Here is a 13607-nt window from a genome sequence, read left to right on the forward strand (position 1 = left end):
ACTGGAATGTAAACATACGGCACTATAATGACCTAATTCTTTAGAAACAAAGACAGTAGTTTTATTTGAAGTATTTGACATTGTAAAACTGAGAACAGGTTAGAAATATCAGAATTAGTATTACTCAAAAGAGGAAGACTTAACTTTACTCATGAATTATTAGTGATTTCTAACAAAATATTGTTAATTCAACTGAAATCACACAATTAGGAAAATAAATATTTGTAAAACAGCAAATCTATTACTCAATACAGACGCTCATATCAAAATCCAGTTCATGATTCAGATCTGTAAAATTTCAACGGTAAATAAGAGAGAAGTACAGGATGTGGGAAAAAGAATTACGAATCTTCGCTTCTATTTGCCCCAACACGAGCTTCTTATCTCTAACCAGAACCCAGTCCCACATGCTGCTTCTGCATTGTTGGCTGGCTCATCTGACCCGCTGCTGAAAATGGCCTGACCAAATCAGCCATCTCTAGCTGCAACCCCTCCTTCCACAATGATCTCCATCTGTTCAAATTCTGCCAGTCCTTAACCCTCGCCAACTTAATCCTGCAAAACTACGTCACTCAGGTCCAAATCTCCTTGCAGTACCTCCCACCCAACCATAAAATTCTTCTCCTCTGCAATCCCAAATTCCTGCATCCCATCTCTCACACTGAAAGCCTTGCCTTTCAGGAACTAGAGCAGCATGCACAATGGCACCTCAAAAAAAAAAAAAAAAAAAAAAAAAACAACAACAACTCTACAACCTCTTCACCTCCTCCTGCTGCCTAGGGCTACGACTATCCATCACCATTGCAACATGTCCCATCACAGCTGACAAACCCTGCCTCACAGGCCTACTAAATTTACCCCACCTTCAAAAACTCCCTCCCACTACAATACAGAATCTAGAACCTAAACAGACCAAAAAAAAAAATCACGAACCTTTCTTCCTAAAGCCTTAGCCCTCCATAAGTATCAGTCCTTTCCAAACGCCTCAACTTTTGCCCCAATCCCAAATTCTGTCATGCAGGACTTGCTAAAGATATTTTCTCCTTTTCCCAGTCCCTACAGTGGAAATGATTTTTCGCCACCAACCCCACCAATCAGACTCAATCAAAGAGCAAAGTTGTACCATGCCTGACTCTGTTCACTCCTCCATCCAATTGTGATCCATCCCCACTGCCCCCAAATCACCCCCTGCTAACTTTCCAGAATTTCTTAACATCGAACCTCACCTCACAACCATTCCCTGAATCCTTCAATACGTAAACCAAGCTTATATCCATGGAAATAACTGCACTACAACACCCAAAAACTGATCCTGACCTTATAATCTTACCTGCTGACACAGTCTCACCACTGTTGTTTTGAACTGCAAAGATTACTTGGCAGAAGGACTGCGCCAGCAGTCACACCCATACACCTACCAACCCTGCCACAGTAAATCCATTTTCGAAATCCAGCAGGATCCCCAGTCTCTTTATAAAATTCTTGGACAGAACCTCTCCCTAGAGTACAAAAACCCAACCACACAGGATGTCCCATTGTGGCAGGTCACTGTGCCTCCACTGAGAGAATTTCTGCTCTCATCGACCAACATCCTCAGCCTATTACCGATAACCTACCCTCCTATCTAAGAGAGACAAACTATTTCCTCCACAGTCACTCCTCATTTACCACGTGGCACCTTGCTTGTCACTACTGATGTCCTCTCCCTCTACAATAACATCCCCAATTACTATGGCCTTGCACTTTTTAGCTCTACATTTCCCAATGCCCAACTGATTCCAAACCTATAACCTTCTTCCTGATCATCATGACTAACTATATCTTCACCCACAATTATATCTCCTTTGAAGGCATCAATCACAAAAAATCTGTGGTAGTGCAAAGGGCACCTGCAATGGCCAACCTATTCATGGATCATCTAGGAATCCTTCCTAACCACCCAGAACCAGAAACCCCTCACCCGGTTCAGATCCACTGATGATTCCTTTGTAATCTGGAATGAGGGTGTGAGCACACTACCCGCATTCTTCCAGAACCTCAACACCTCCTTCAACATTCACTTCACCTAGCTCCTCTTCAACCTAACAAGCCACCTTCCCTGATGTTGACCTCCACCATATGGATGGCTATATCAGTACCTCTGTCAATATCAAATCCACGAACTATCAGCAATACCTCCACTTTGACAGCTGCCACCCATTCCATACTAAGAAGTCCCTTTCAAGCAGCCTAGTTACTCGTGGCAGTCGCAGCTGTAGTGGCGAGCAGTTCCTCTTCAAATACACCAAGGGTATCACTGAGGCCTCCACATGCTGAAACCGTCATCCGAACCTTTCACAGAAACATAAATCCTGTGCCTTGTCTCTCCAGTTACCTACCCCCTATCACAAACCCACTGTCATGCCACAGAGGAGCACTTGCCAAGTGACTCAGTACCATCCATAGCTGGAGCAACTGAATCATATTCTCCACCTGGGTTTTGCCTACCTCTCATCATGTCCTGGAATTACATATATCCTACCACTATCCTCCCCACCCCTCCCTCAGCGATACTCCACCACCCACTGAACCAACACAATATCCTTTTTCGTTCTTACACCACCATAACTCCCAAATCCTTGCTTCATTGCTCATACCCCTGCAATAGACCTAGATACAATACCTGCCCCACACATCCTCCCACCACCACGTACTCCAATCACAGGCGCCACCTATGCCATCAAAGGCAGGGCTACCTGTGAAGGCAGTCACGTGATCTACAAACTAAGCTGCAACCACTGTGCTGCTTTCTACGTGGGCACAACAACCGACAAGCAGTCCATCCGCACGAATGGTCACCAACAAGCTGTGGCCATCAGCCAGATAGACCACATAGTTGCTGAACAATGCTGCCCAACACCATGTGCTTCACTTCCTAACTGCCTCACAGCGTGCGTCACCTAGATCCATCCTACCAACATCAGCTTTTCTGAATTGGGCACGTGGGAACTCTCTCTACAACGTATCTTATGTTCCTGTAACTCCCCTGGCCTCGAACTTCCTGACTCCCTAGCCTTCCTGTACCTTACCCCTTTTCCTGTTCCCACCGTAGCACTACACAGCCTTCTATTCTACCAACACACCCACTACTCTTTTTTCCTCTCCTTAACTTCTCTCCTGGCCACCCCACCCTTCCCCCCTCAATCCTGACAACTGCATCTAGGAGTCCTACCCTCTTCCCACCACGTCCCTGCACACGCCCACGAGCAGCACTTACCCTCATCACACACAGACTGCTTCTCTCTTAAAGTGCAGATGCTGAGATGCTGTATGCAGTCCGACCTCTGTAGCCAGACACGGTGATCACATATGTGTAAGTTGTGCTTGTGTGAATGTGTGTGTTTTCTACTTTAGAAGGAGGTCTGTTGACCGAAAGGTCAAACACGTGGATATCTCTTTATTGTGCTTCCTGCAACTCTTATATGGTGAGTAGCAGAGAATCCTTTTCATAATATTGTCATTATTCTATCCTGGATTTTTTAGTGTCTGAAATTATTTTATGCTGTGCACTTGGAAATGAGGAACCACCAGAGTATGTGGCTGCAGGATATGATACATGTGACCCTAACCTACACAAGAACAGGTTGTTTCAAAAAGTCAGTCCGACCCTTTACGACCTCCGTATTGACCACAAGAGCAATCAGCACTGAGCAGTATGAAAAAGAGCAATGCACCACACGTGTGGGACATGTACCATATAGCACCGACTGGAGATACATAAGGAATACAGAGAAAGAGAGCAAGAACACTCAAAGGTTTGTTCAAACCATAAAGAGCAATGCACGAATGCCGAAAAACCTGAACAGGCAACTGTACCGTGAAAGCCTACTCACAGTGTTTTGGAAAACAATATTAAGCGAGGAATTTAGAAATATTCTACAGACCCCTATGGACCACTCGTGGAGAAATTGCAAACTATAGCTTCCACAGAGGCATTTCAGCCCTCTCCCCACATTCTGTCTGCATACAAATGGGATGGGGAGAAACCGTAATATGGGGTACAATGGGAGTACCCTCTGCCGTACACTTCACAGTGTTTTGCAGAGTATGGATGCAAATGCAGATGTTGAGAGATAAAGCTTTTTGTAATAATGAACAATAACTGACATCATATGTTTAATTTAAATGACACAGAACTTTGAAAATAACTATATACTTTAGAGTCAAATGCTGACAAAATATGTACCCATTGGCTGTGGCATTTTTCTTCTTTTCTTGAAATCACTCAAATGGTGCTGGTGATGACGTGATGCAGGGTGAAACCGTCCTAAGGCCACCTGCTCGACTCTCACCGCTTGCATCGTGTTCCTGAAAATAAATGAATGTCGATAAATTACCAGCTGTGTTCAATTCGACAGTCGGCAAAAATAATTATTCAGTTACGGAGGTAAGAATATAGAGGAACATAACACAGTTGAAGCGAACAAAATGGGCACCAATTTTCTTTAGAAGCCCAGTCAAGTTGGGGTGTCAGGCAATACTTTCCACATTCTTTCAGGCGAGTGCCAGGTCTGTCCCAGATTTCATCTCCGAGAATACGGTACGCTGCAGCTAAAATATGATAACACAGGACAGAGTTTACACAACTCACGAGCAGATGCACATGCAACTCTCCTCCTGTAGGTTCTTTTACAACTGTGACATCAGGAAGGGAATCCGGCCACAGACTCTAACAACAAAATTTACTAAATCCTGAAAATAAGGACCTCAGACTGGACAGGTAAGTCATAGGGAAAAGAACTAAGGATTAGCATAAAAAAGAATGCTACAAAGTTTTATCACAAAAATGCAAAATAATTTGTGGCTTACTGAAAGTTACACTTTAGTTTCATCCTACTTGACATAGTAATTATTACAGCAGCACTGCAGAACTAGTGCTACAAAAACTTTCAAATAACCAAACGAAGAACAATGTTGTGGTTGGATTTGTACCAGTTCACTAAACAATCTCAAACAGTACAAGTTAATTCATGGTTTACAGGAAAGTCTTGCACAGCACCAAATTGTGGAGCAACAACATGCAAGAACTGCACACCTCCGACTAGTTCCAGGGTGCTCCGGTAAGCTACTGCACTAGCCACACAATGTCAAGTGGGGCACGAGGCATGGCTGACCACTTCCTGTCTGTAAGGAGGGATGACATGGGTACGCACGTGGCCAATTAGGTGGTAGGTTAACAGCCGCAGTCTCACCACACAGATTGCAGGGAGAGCAGTTTCATTGTTACAAAATCTGCTGGCACAAACGCGACTTATGGTGCTCGTGTACATTCAAGAGAGAGTTCAGTTTCTCTGCACTGAATAACCTGCAGTACTTAAAACTTAAATGGGGTAATTGCAGCCTAATTGTACACTTTAACTGAGCCTGTTGTTGTTGTTGTTGTTGTTGTTGTTGGGGCCTTCAGCCCAAAGACAAGTTTGATGCAGCTCTCCTTTCAACTATGCAACATACGTACCGTATTTACTCGAATCTAAGTCGCACTTTTTTTCCGGTTTTTGTAATCCAAAAAACCGCCTGCGGCTTAGAATCGAGTGCAAAGCAAGTGGAAGTTCTGAAAAATGTTGATAGGTGCCCCCACAACTAACTTCTGCCGTCGAATATATGTAGCGCTACACAGGCATCCTTTGTAGGCACAAAGACAAATACTGGCGCCAAAACCTCTGCGTCGGTAAATAAAATTTAAAAAAAAAAATTTGAAGACGAGCTTTTTTTCTCCGCCCGAGTTTTGACCACAGCTTTTTCATACATAATCCAACGAAGTAAATACAAATTCCGTATTGTTCATCTTCGAATTTCAATGTACTACGAAAATCCGACTGGTAATACTGGGATTTTTGTCAATATGGCCAACTCTACGTTCTGAATTTTTTCCTACCTGTGAGAAGAGATGGTTGCTAATAGGAACCTGATGAAATGTGAATCACATGTAGTATTCTCTTCACCATAAGAATAATACGAATATAAACATTTTGCCATGTATTCTTTCGTGTTTGCTTCTATCTCATTTAAATCCTGTCTGCCAAATAAACTACGAAACTAGAGTGAGACAACAGCAAACGCGGAAGAATATACGTATCGTGTCATGTTTATATTCGTATTACTCTTATGCCTAATAGTGATACAGTCAGAAATGAAGCACGGCAACTGACTAGATTTTTAAATCTAAGATGACTAATTTCTGTGCAGAATTTGATGTACTAAAGAAGCGGCCGCAAAGATTTTCAAACGGAGAAATATTTTCGCCAAACTCTCGTTCAGAACATGTTCTATCATACGCAGTCTATTATTTGGTTCTTGTTGATCATTATCAAAGAAAGCAGCAGTGTAAGTAACAACAAATAGCAGTCTCTTGCCGTTGTTTCGCTAATGAGACGATTTCTCTCTTTTTTTAAATTGTAGGCGGCGGTAGCGCGCACAAAAGCAAGCCATTGCCGCGAGCAGCGACAGGCCGTAAACACGCACTATCAGAATGCGACAAACAATGCATGACACAGTATAGTAATGCATTTTCAACTTCGAGTGACTGACGTAAACACCTATAACATAGAAAACGGCACTTATCAGATCAAAGCAAAATAAGCAATTGATTCAAACCAGACGAAGCACATGAAAATGGAAGGGTATCTGTATAAATACGGACGGAGCGCCTGACGCATAGCAATGGCTACCTGGTAAAGCTTAACTGCTAAGCTTTCGACTCGAACCAAACTACTGTAGCTGTACCGTCATTCATTCGACCTAAATTGTGTCTCATATTACAATGGACTAACTTTGTTTCGATTTGGAGGTGCGGCCTAAAACTTTTCTCTCCCCTTGAATTTCGAGTCTCAAATTTCAGGTGCGGCTTAGATTTGGGAATTTTTTTTTCCTTTATTTCGAGTCTCATTTTTCAGGTGTGGCTTAGATTCGAGTGCGGCTTAGATTCGAGTAAATACGGTACATTTGAACCTCACTATTGCATTCATGCCTAAGTCTGTCCAATACCAAACTGTAGATTCCTCGATATCTCAGGATGTGTCCTATCAACAGATCCCTCGACTTTTGGTTGAGATCTGCCATAAATCTTTCTTCTACAAAATTCCATTCATTATCTCCTCAATAGTTACTCGTTATACCTGTCTACCTTTAGCATTCTTCTGTAGCATCACATTTCAAAAGCTCCTATCCATTCCATTCAACTGCTGTCCCAAGTCCTTTGCTATGCCTGACAATTACAATGGCATTGGCTACTACAAAGCTTTTATTTATTCCCCTTGAATTTAATTTCCCTTTCTAAATTTCTCCTTTGTTGTAGTCCTTGTCCAACATACAGACTTCCCTTTGTTGCCCTCAGCCTGATTTCTGCAGACAACTTTTCATACCTATATTTTCAGGGTGTATATGTGGGGAAAAAAGGTTTTTCCTGGTTAAAAATACACTTTTTTCCATGTTAAGTGACAAAAATACTTTCCCTCAGAGGTGAAAAACTTAGCAGTTCTCTGAATGGTAAAGGTTTCATACAGCAGCGTAGAACTTCGCAGCACACATACACTGCATACTTTTATACTACGAAAGTACAAATATGAACTCCACCAAATACAGCACGGTAGCTTCCGAAGCACTGAAATCGAGATTGTGAGGCGCTTTTGTCAGTCAGTCATAGCTTATGTCAGGTGATATAGTCTACCAATGACAGCAGATATAGATACAAGAAAAGCTAAGCTTTCATATATAATATTAGTCTTTTTTAGTGTGTGTTACTCTTTAAGATATGTGAAATAATGCGGCAGTAAAATTTTACATAAAGGCATAAATGGCTGGTCTTTTAGGTCTGAAATTTTTCTATGTGGCTGGTCCTCAAAGTGTTAAGTTCCAAATGAGAGTCAAATGATCCATAATTTAAGAAATTCGTGCACTTAACATAATTCATCTTGCATAAAAGGAAATTTACTGTGAAAGTAATGCTTCTCAAACAAGCATTCACAATATTTTCCCCAATCTGTTAAGGGCCCCACAAACAAGCAATGGATTACAACGATCCATCGAATGTGATATTGCCTGTAATTGTTCACTCACCCTACACATAAGTGACTTGCCAAGCGATTTCAATCAGTATTATGAACTCACTGTATCGAGACATTCTGCTATGGAAAATGAACTGCTATGTTAAGCAGCAGTTGCAGCTAGTTTCTTTATTGCCAAGAATACTCACAAAACATAAATTTAAAATAAATGAGAATTATAAATTATTAAACTTTTTTAGAAACACTTTTTTGCAAACTGTAGGTTACCTTACAAAATACATTACATTTTCCACTAACGCCAAATGAGTTGTCTACATCTTTCAATGTGCCAATACAATTCGTTTCACATTTATTAGTCCTGAATGTTATAAACTGTATGAAGGAGAGTTAGATTACATGAAACAATGAGGAATTTGAGTATAATTGTAGAATTGTATTTTACCCAGAACATTTAAATTAAAATGTCCTTTTAACATTAAAGTGGATACGTATGTGATTCTGTTTAGAAGTTAAAACCTTTAATAATAGTATAATAATATCATAAACCACTCAAAATTGTAAAAGGGAGCCCACTGAATCGCGATTATGAACTTCCCATCAATTCTAACTCTATAGCACTAGCTTCAAAATGCTAATGGCTGCAACACTGGAGGGTGTATTTGTATTAGTTCTTTGTCATCCCTGGATAACTTTAAATTCTAACATAAATTTCTTACTCAATGTGGGCAAAGCAAAACAAAACTGCTCAACCTTACTTATAAAGAAAGAAACAAGTCTCAACCATATTGCCACATGTTGCTGCTAACCAGCCAAGCAGTGATAGAGTGTGCACAAATTGCATGTGATTCATCAGACTGCATGGGATTTTCACGTGACCAGTAGTTGGCAACCTTTGCTGAGATTTGCCTAAACATGTGCATCTATGAAGCTATTGGTCACCCACAGGACGGATCGCTGCAATCTGGTGCCCTTTAGAAATGTAAATAGTTGTGGTGTCACACTCATCAAAAGCAGTTGATTGTTATGAAGTATTGCACTGTCTTTGCCCTAAAGCCTCTGGTGCATTTTGCTGGTTGTAAATGGCACATTTGCTTTCCAACTAAAATTTTATTTTGGTGCGATTCTCTCAGTTCTGTTTTATTGCTGCAGTAGCAGGCTAAAGTAAAATTCTTTGTTAGGCTATCAGTTCTTACAAGTCAAAATTACATAAATTAAACTGAAAACTAAAGTAATAAAAATTCCCAGAATTCTGAAAAGTTATCGGAGTTGTCCTGGGGCATATACACTCTGATTTTATACTTACAATAGAAAGCATCTAAGTTAGCAAGTTATCAGTAGTCAGATTCTTCCCTCTGGTATTTTAAACAATATGTAAACCATATGTATTTCAGTCCACAGATTTCAGCATATTGTGATTCACTTACATCGAAGGTGAAATCTTCTAGGTCAGTAGGCTGCAGAATTGTATGAATTCCACATGTATCAGTCAAAATGAAGTAAAGGACTTTCTCTGAAACAAAATGGACCCACCCAATCATCTCGACACTGCAGCGTCTAACAAAGTGACGTGCGATTGCGACAAAGTGTACACAACCAAACTGAAAGGACAGTAAATGAATTTATGAAAGAAGAGGACGAATACAAATGTGTTTAATGCATGCTACAAAATCTGCAATACTGGAACATCATAAGGACTGCGACTACAATAGAGGTTCCAAGAGTGTACGAGTGCTAGCTGATGACGATCTGTGTGTGGGCACAGTGAACGGCCAGGTTATCAGCGCCCTTGCACTATGATATGAGGGCTATCCAGAAGTTTTTTAATAAAAAAATTAATAATATGGAAAAATGCAATTTTATCATTTACACTTTAAGGGGATCTAGAAAAACAAAAATCTAAAATTTCCGTTTTTTATCTGATCTTAAAATTTGCAATATATCACTTATAAACTCACATGGGAAGTATTTTATTTTATTTTTCTAAATATAATCTACACCGGTTGAAAATGTTAAAATTGTTACGTGCATTACTTCAAGATCTAATAAAATCCATAATTTTTTGTGGATTGCTGTGTCTTAAAGGTCATGAGCAGAAGAGTATGGGCACCAGGTTGAGGAAGTTTAAACAAAATTTGAGAGACAAGAAACTTTCTGATGGTAAAACCATAAGAGGGAGGCTGACAGACAAAATGATTGGCGAACTACAGCAATATTATGGGATGGCCATTAGAAATATTACTGAGGATTTGTTGAAAATGAAGCAGGTAGTATGCACTACCTTCTGCCACAGACTGTCAACTGATGAAAAACCAGTACACCACCTTTGCCCTCCTGGACCTGATTCATGATGCAATTACCACAATGCCCAGTACTCAAACAGTTCATACAGCCACTAACAGTTCATCCCAGCAGCAGTCATGGATATCATAAAACCTATTTATAGATACCTTGCAAATCCTGAATTACTGAAAAAGTGTCTGTCTGCATGGTCAGACTCAAAATCCCAATGAGTCCTTCAATAATCTTATATGGACTCTCTTACCAAAAAATGTTTTTGTTGGAATGAAGACACTAAAGTGGGGGGTCAGTGATGCTGCTATCGCTTTTAATGATGGCAACATTGGTAGGATGAAAGTGCTACAACATATGGGAATTAATCGCGGAGCAAACTGCATCAGAGAACTTTCATGGATGGACAAGGTTCACATTGATAAAGCAGAGTATGCAGCACAGTTGGTCACTAAGAAAGGAGACCAGAAAGAAGAAAAATCTTGGAAAAAGAGGATGATATACAGTTTGGTGCAGGGTGCTTCTGAGTGACTAAAAATAAAAAATTAAGCATATATTAAATGAGTTACAGTCTTTTGAAACTTTAGAAACTGTTCCTGAAAACTTACATTTTCTGTTGCATTTTTCCCTAAATCTCAGATACCACTTCCAGTAGAGTATTCAAGTTTTCAGGGAGTAATAACATACATATCCTGGGTCTACTGAACTAAAAGAAGAACATACTGTAATGTATAAATAAAATTATTTAGGACAACATACACAAAAGTACACAAAATTTTAACTGTGTAATGAAAACACTGTATTTCCGAAAGCAATGGCTGAAATGCAATTCTTGAACTTCAGTAGACTCGGAACATACAGTTTAATGTCCCGTAAAAGTTTCATGTCAATGGCTACAGCGGTTCCTGAAATGCAGGGAAGCCAAGTCACTAAGATTAACATTGTCTGAATAGGATGTTCCAACTCTCCTTAAAGGTGCACTCTTCAGCTGTTCTACAAAATCGCCATTCAAATTCAAGAAGTTTTAATCATACCATGGTGCAAGTTTTTCAATATCGTCTCTGCTGAAATCTACCACCTGTGACTGCAATTACTGCTTTATACCGTCTTGCAGTTCAGCATCAGTATCAAAGCGTCATGTAGCAAGCCGTGCCTTCATTTCTGGGAAGAGGTGTTAGTTGCTTGGCAGCAAATCTGGGCTGTATGGTTGATCATCCAACACCTCCCATCCAAAACGCTGTAGGAGCTCTCCTGTACAATCAGTCGAGTCTGGATGGGTGTTGTCATGAAAATTTGCGCTAAGTTTTGCCAGATGCTTGTTTTGTATTGTCCGCCTTAACTTTGCCAGTGGTTGATAACTGGCTTGCAGTTTTTTGCCAACAAAAACCTAATCACAGAATGCACCTCAGAAATGGCAGGATTTTCTACTGCACAGCACATTTCAACACGTCACAGAAAAAGAAGTAGCAGAGACACAGATCGGATGTGTACCGAGTGTAAGACCATTACGGCACCGAGATGGTGGCTGTAGCCCCGTCCACCATTGCGGCTGACCAAAATGTATGTTACTTTCTGGACAGCCCTCGTACACAGAACTGCATGGTGAAAATCTATAAGACAAAAAAATAAATCTGGAAACCATGTTACAGCCTCCCACAACAACTGAAAGGCAACCATGACAAGATGAGCAACAGAAAAGCCCTAATGAAATTCCTATGGAACACAGCTTAATAGCCAGATAAAACCAGGAATAAGATACCAGGACAAACACATTTTAAAAGGGTACAGATGGCTGCGTGACTACTTGGAAATTATGGATGACCAAGCCACTCTGTGACACATGCAAATCTCACACCCACTATTTTGGGAAGAAGAGTGGACATCACACAAAATCTTAAAATTCGAACCACACTCACCTTATCAGTTAATCCTATGGGAGACCCAGATCATCTGTCAGGTCATCATATAAAACACTAAACTAAACTAAAGTAAACTCTGCCAGAACAGGCCATGGAGGCCCAACAGTACCGACCGGCTGCTGTGTCATCCTCAGCCCACAGACATCACTGGATGCGGATACGGAGAGACATGTGGTCAGCACACCGCTCTCCCAGCTGGATGTCAGTTTACGAGACTGAAGCCGCTACTTCTCAATCAAGTCACTCCTCAGTTTGCCTCACAAGGGCTGAGTGCAGCCCACTTGCCAACAGTGCTCGGCAGGCCGGATGGTCACCCATGCAAGTGCTAGCCCTGCCCGACAGCCCTTAACTTCGGTGATCTGACGGTAACCGGTGTTACCACTGCGGCAAGGCCATTAGCATCGTATAAAACACATTCAATTAAAATATGTCTTACTGACAGCTGTGTCACACATCTGTGGCACACTGAGTGCTCCGTGTCGTGTAAGAGGAAGCCCTGTGTCAACAGGAAATAAGGGCGACTTCTTCAGCTCATTGTGAGTGGAAGGAGGTAAGCCACAGTCGCACTGCAGATTTTGCAGAGCATAATTTATTATTCCTCAGTTCCAGCCACAGAGCCTCCCACCAACACATTGTCTTCTTGGGCACAAATGAAGTGACAGCCTCTAGGGGGACTGAACAGCAAGTGGAAGGTGGAAGGGAACATGTCTCCTCAGCAGCTGCATCAGAATATTCATTTCCCTGCATCCATGTGTGTGTCCTAGAATCCAGCAGAGAATTATTTCCTTGTACTGCCTGTGCAAGAGAAGGAGAGCATCTTGCACCATCCGATCTGCTGGACGCATATGACCAACAGCAAGGAGGGTACTTTGAGAGTCTGAGCTGATGAGGAATTTCTTGCCATGATGCCATCTCATCTGCTCCACTGCCCTCAGGATAGCAAACAGTTCTGTGCAATACACTGAAAACTGCTCTGGGAGCCCTACCCTGGGGACAGTGTTGGGGAACAAGACAGAGCAATCGATAAAACCTCTCTGCTTAGACCCACCAATGTAAACAGTAATGAAATGTGGGTGGCAATGTAAAATATCATTATATTTAATTTTGAAAATATAGTTTGGGGTATAATACTTCCTGTAAGCAGTTAGTTCCAAAAGTAATCTGACTGTCATTAGTAGCCAGGGAATGCCCGACTTCACCCCTGGCTTTGGACGTTAATCCCCCCAACCTGTAATAATTCAAGGCTCTCTCTCACATGGATCCCAAACAACCTCACGAACCAACTGTTCTAGTGATGACTGTTAGCAAGTAGGAACAGATAAAGCCCTATATGCTTTGAGTACCATGAGAAGAAAAC

At 41.3% G+C, this 13607-nt stretch overlaps 1 protein-coding gene across 3 annotated transcripts in view; it reads right to left on the bottom strand.

Moving 5' to 3' along the window:
- The window catches only part of LOC126106398 (G patch domain-containing protein 2), a 173830-nt gene that overhangs the window by 5866 nt on the left and 154357 nt on the right, over positions 1-13607 (bottom strand). For all 3 annotated transcript variants that reach the window (XM_049912665.1, XM_049912663.1, XM_049912664.1), the window contains exon 11: positions 4226-4347. In XM_049912665.1, the coding sequence (XP_049768622.1) occupies positions 4226-4347 (122 nt within the window). The remainder of the gene's footprint in view (positions 1-4225; positions 4348-13607) is intronic.

This window comes from Schistocerca cancellata, chromosome 10 (assembly GCF_023864275.1).
Source record: "Schistocerca cancellata isolate TAMUIC-IGC-003103 chromosome 10, iqSchCanc2.1, whole genome shotgun sequence".
Classification (NCBI taxonomy): domain Eukaryota; kingdom Metazoa; phylum Arthropoda; class Insecta; order Orthoptera; family Acrididae; genus Schistocerca; species Schistocerca cancellata.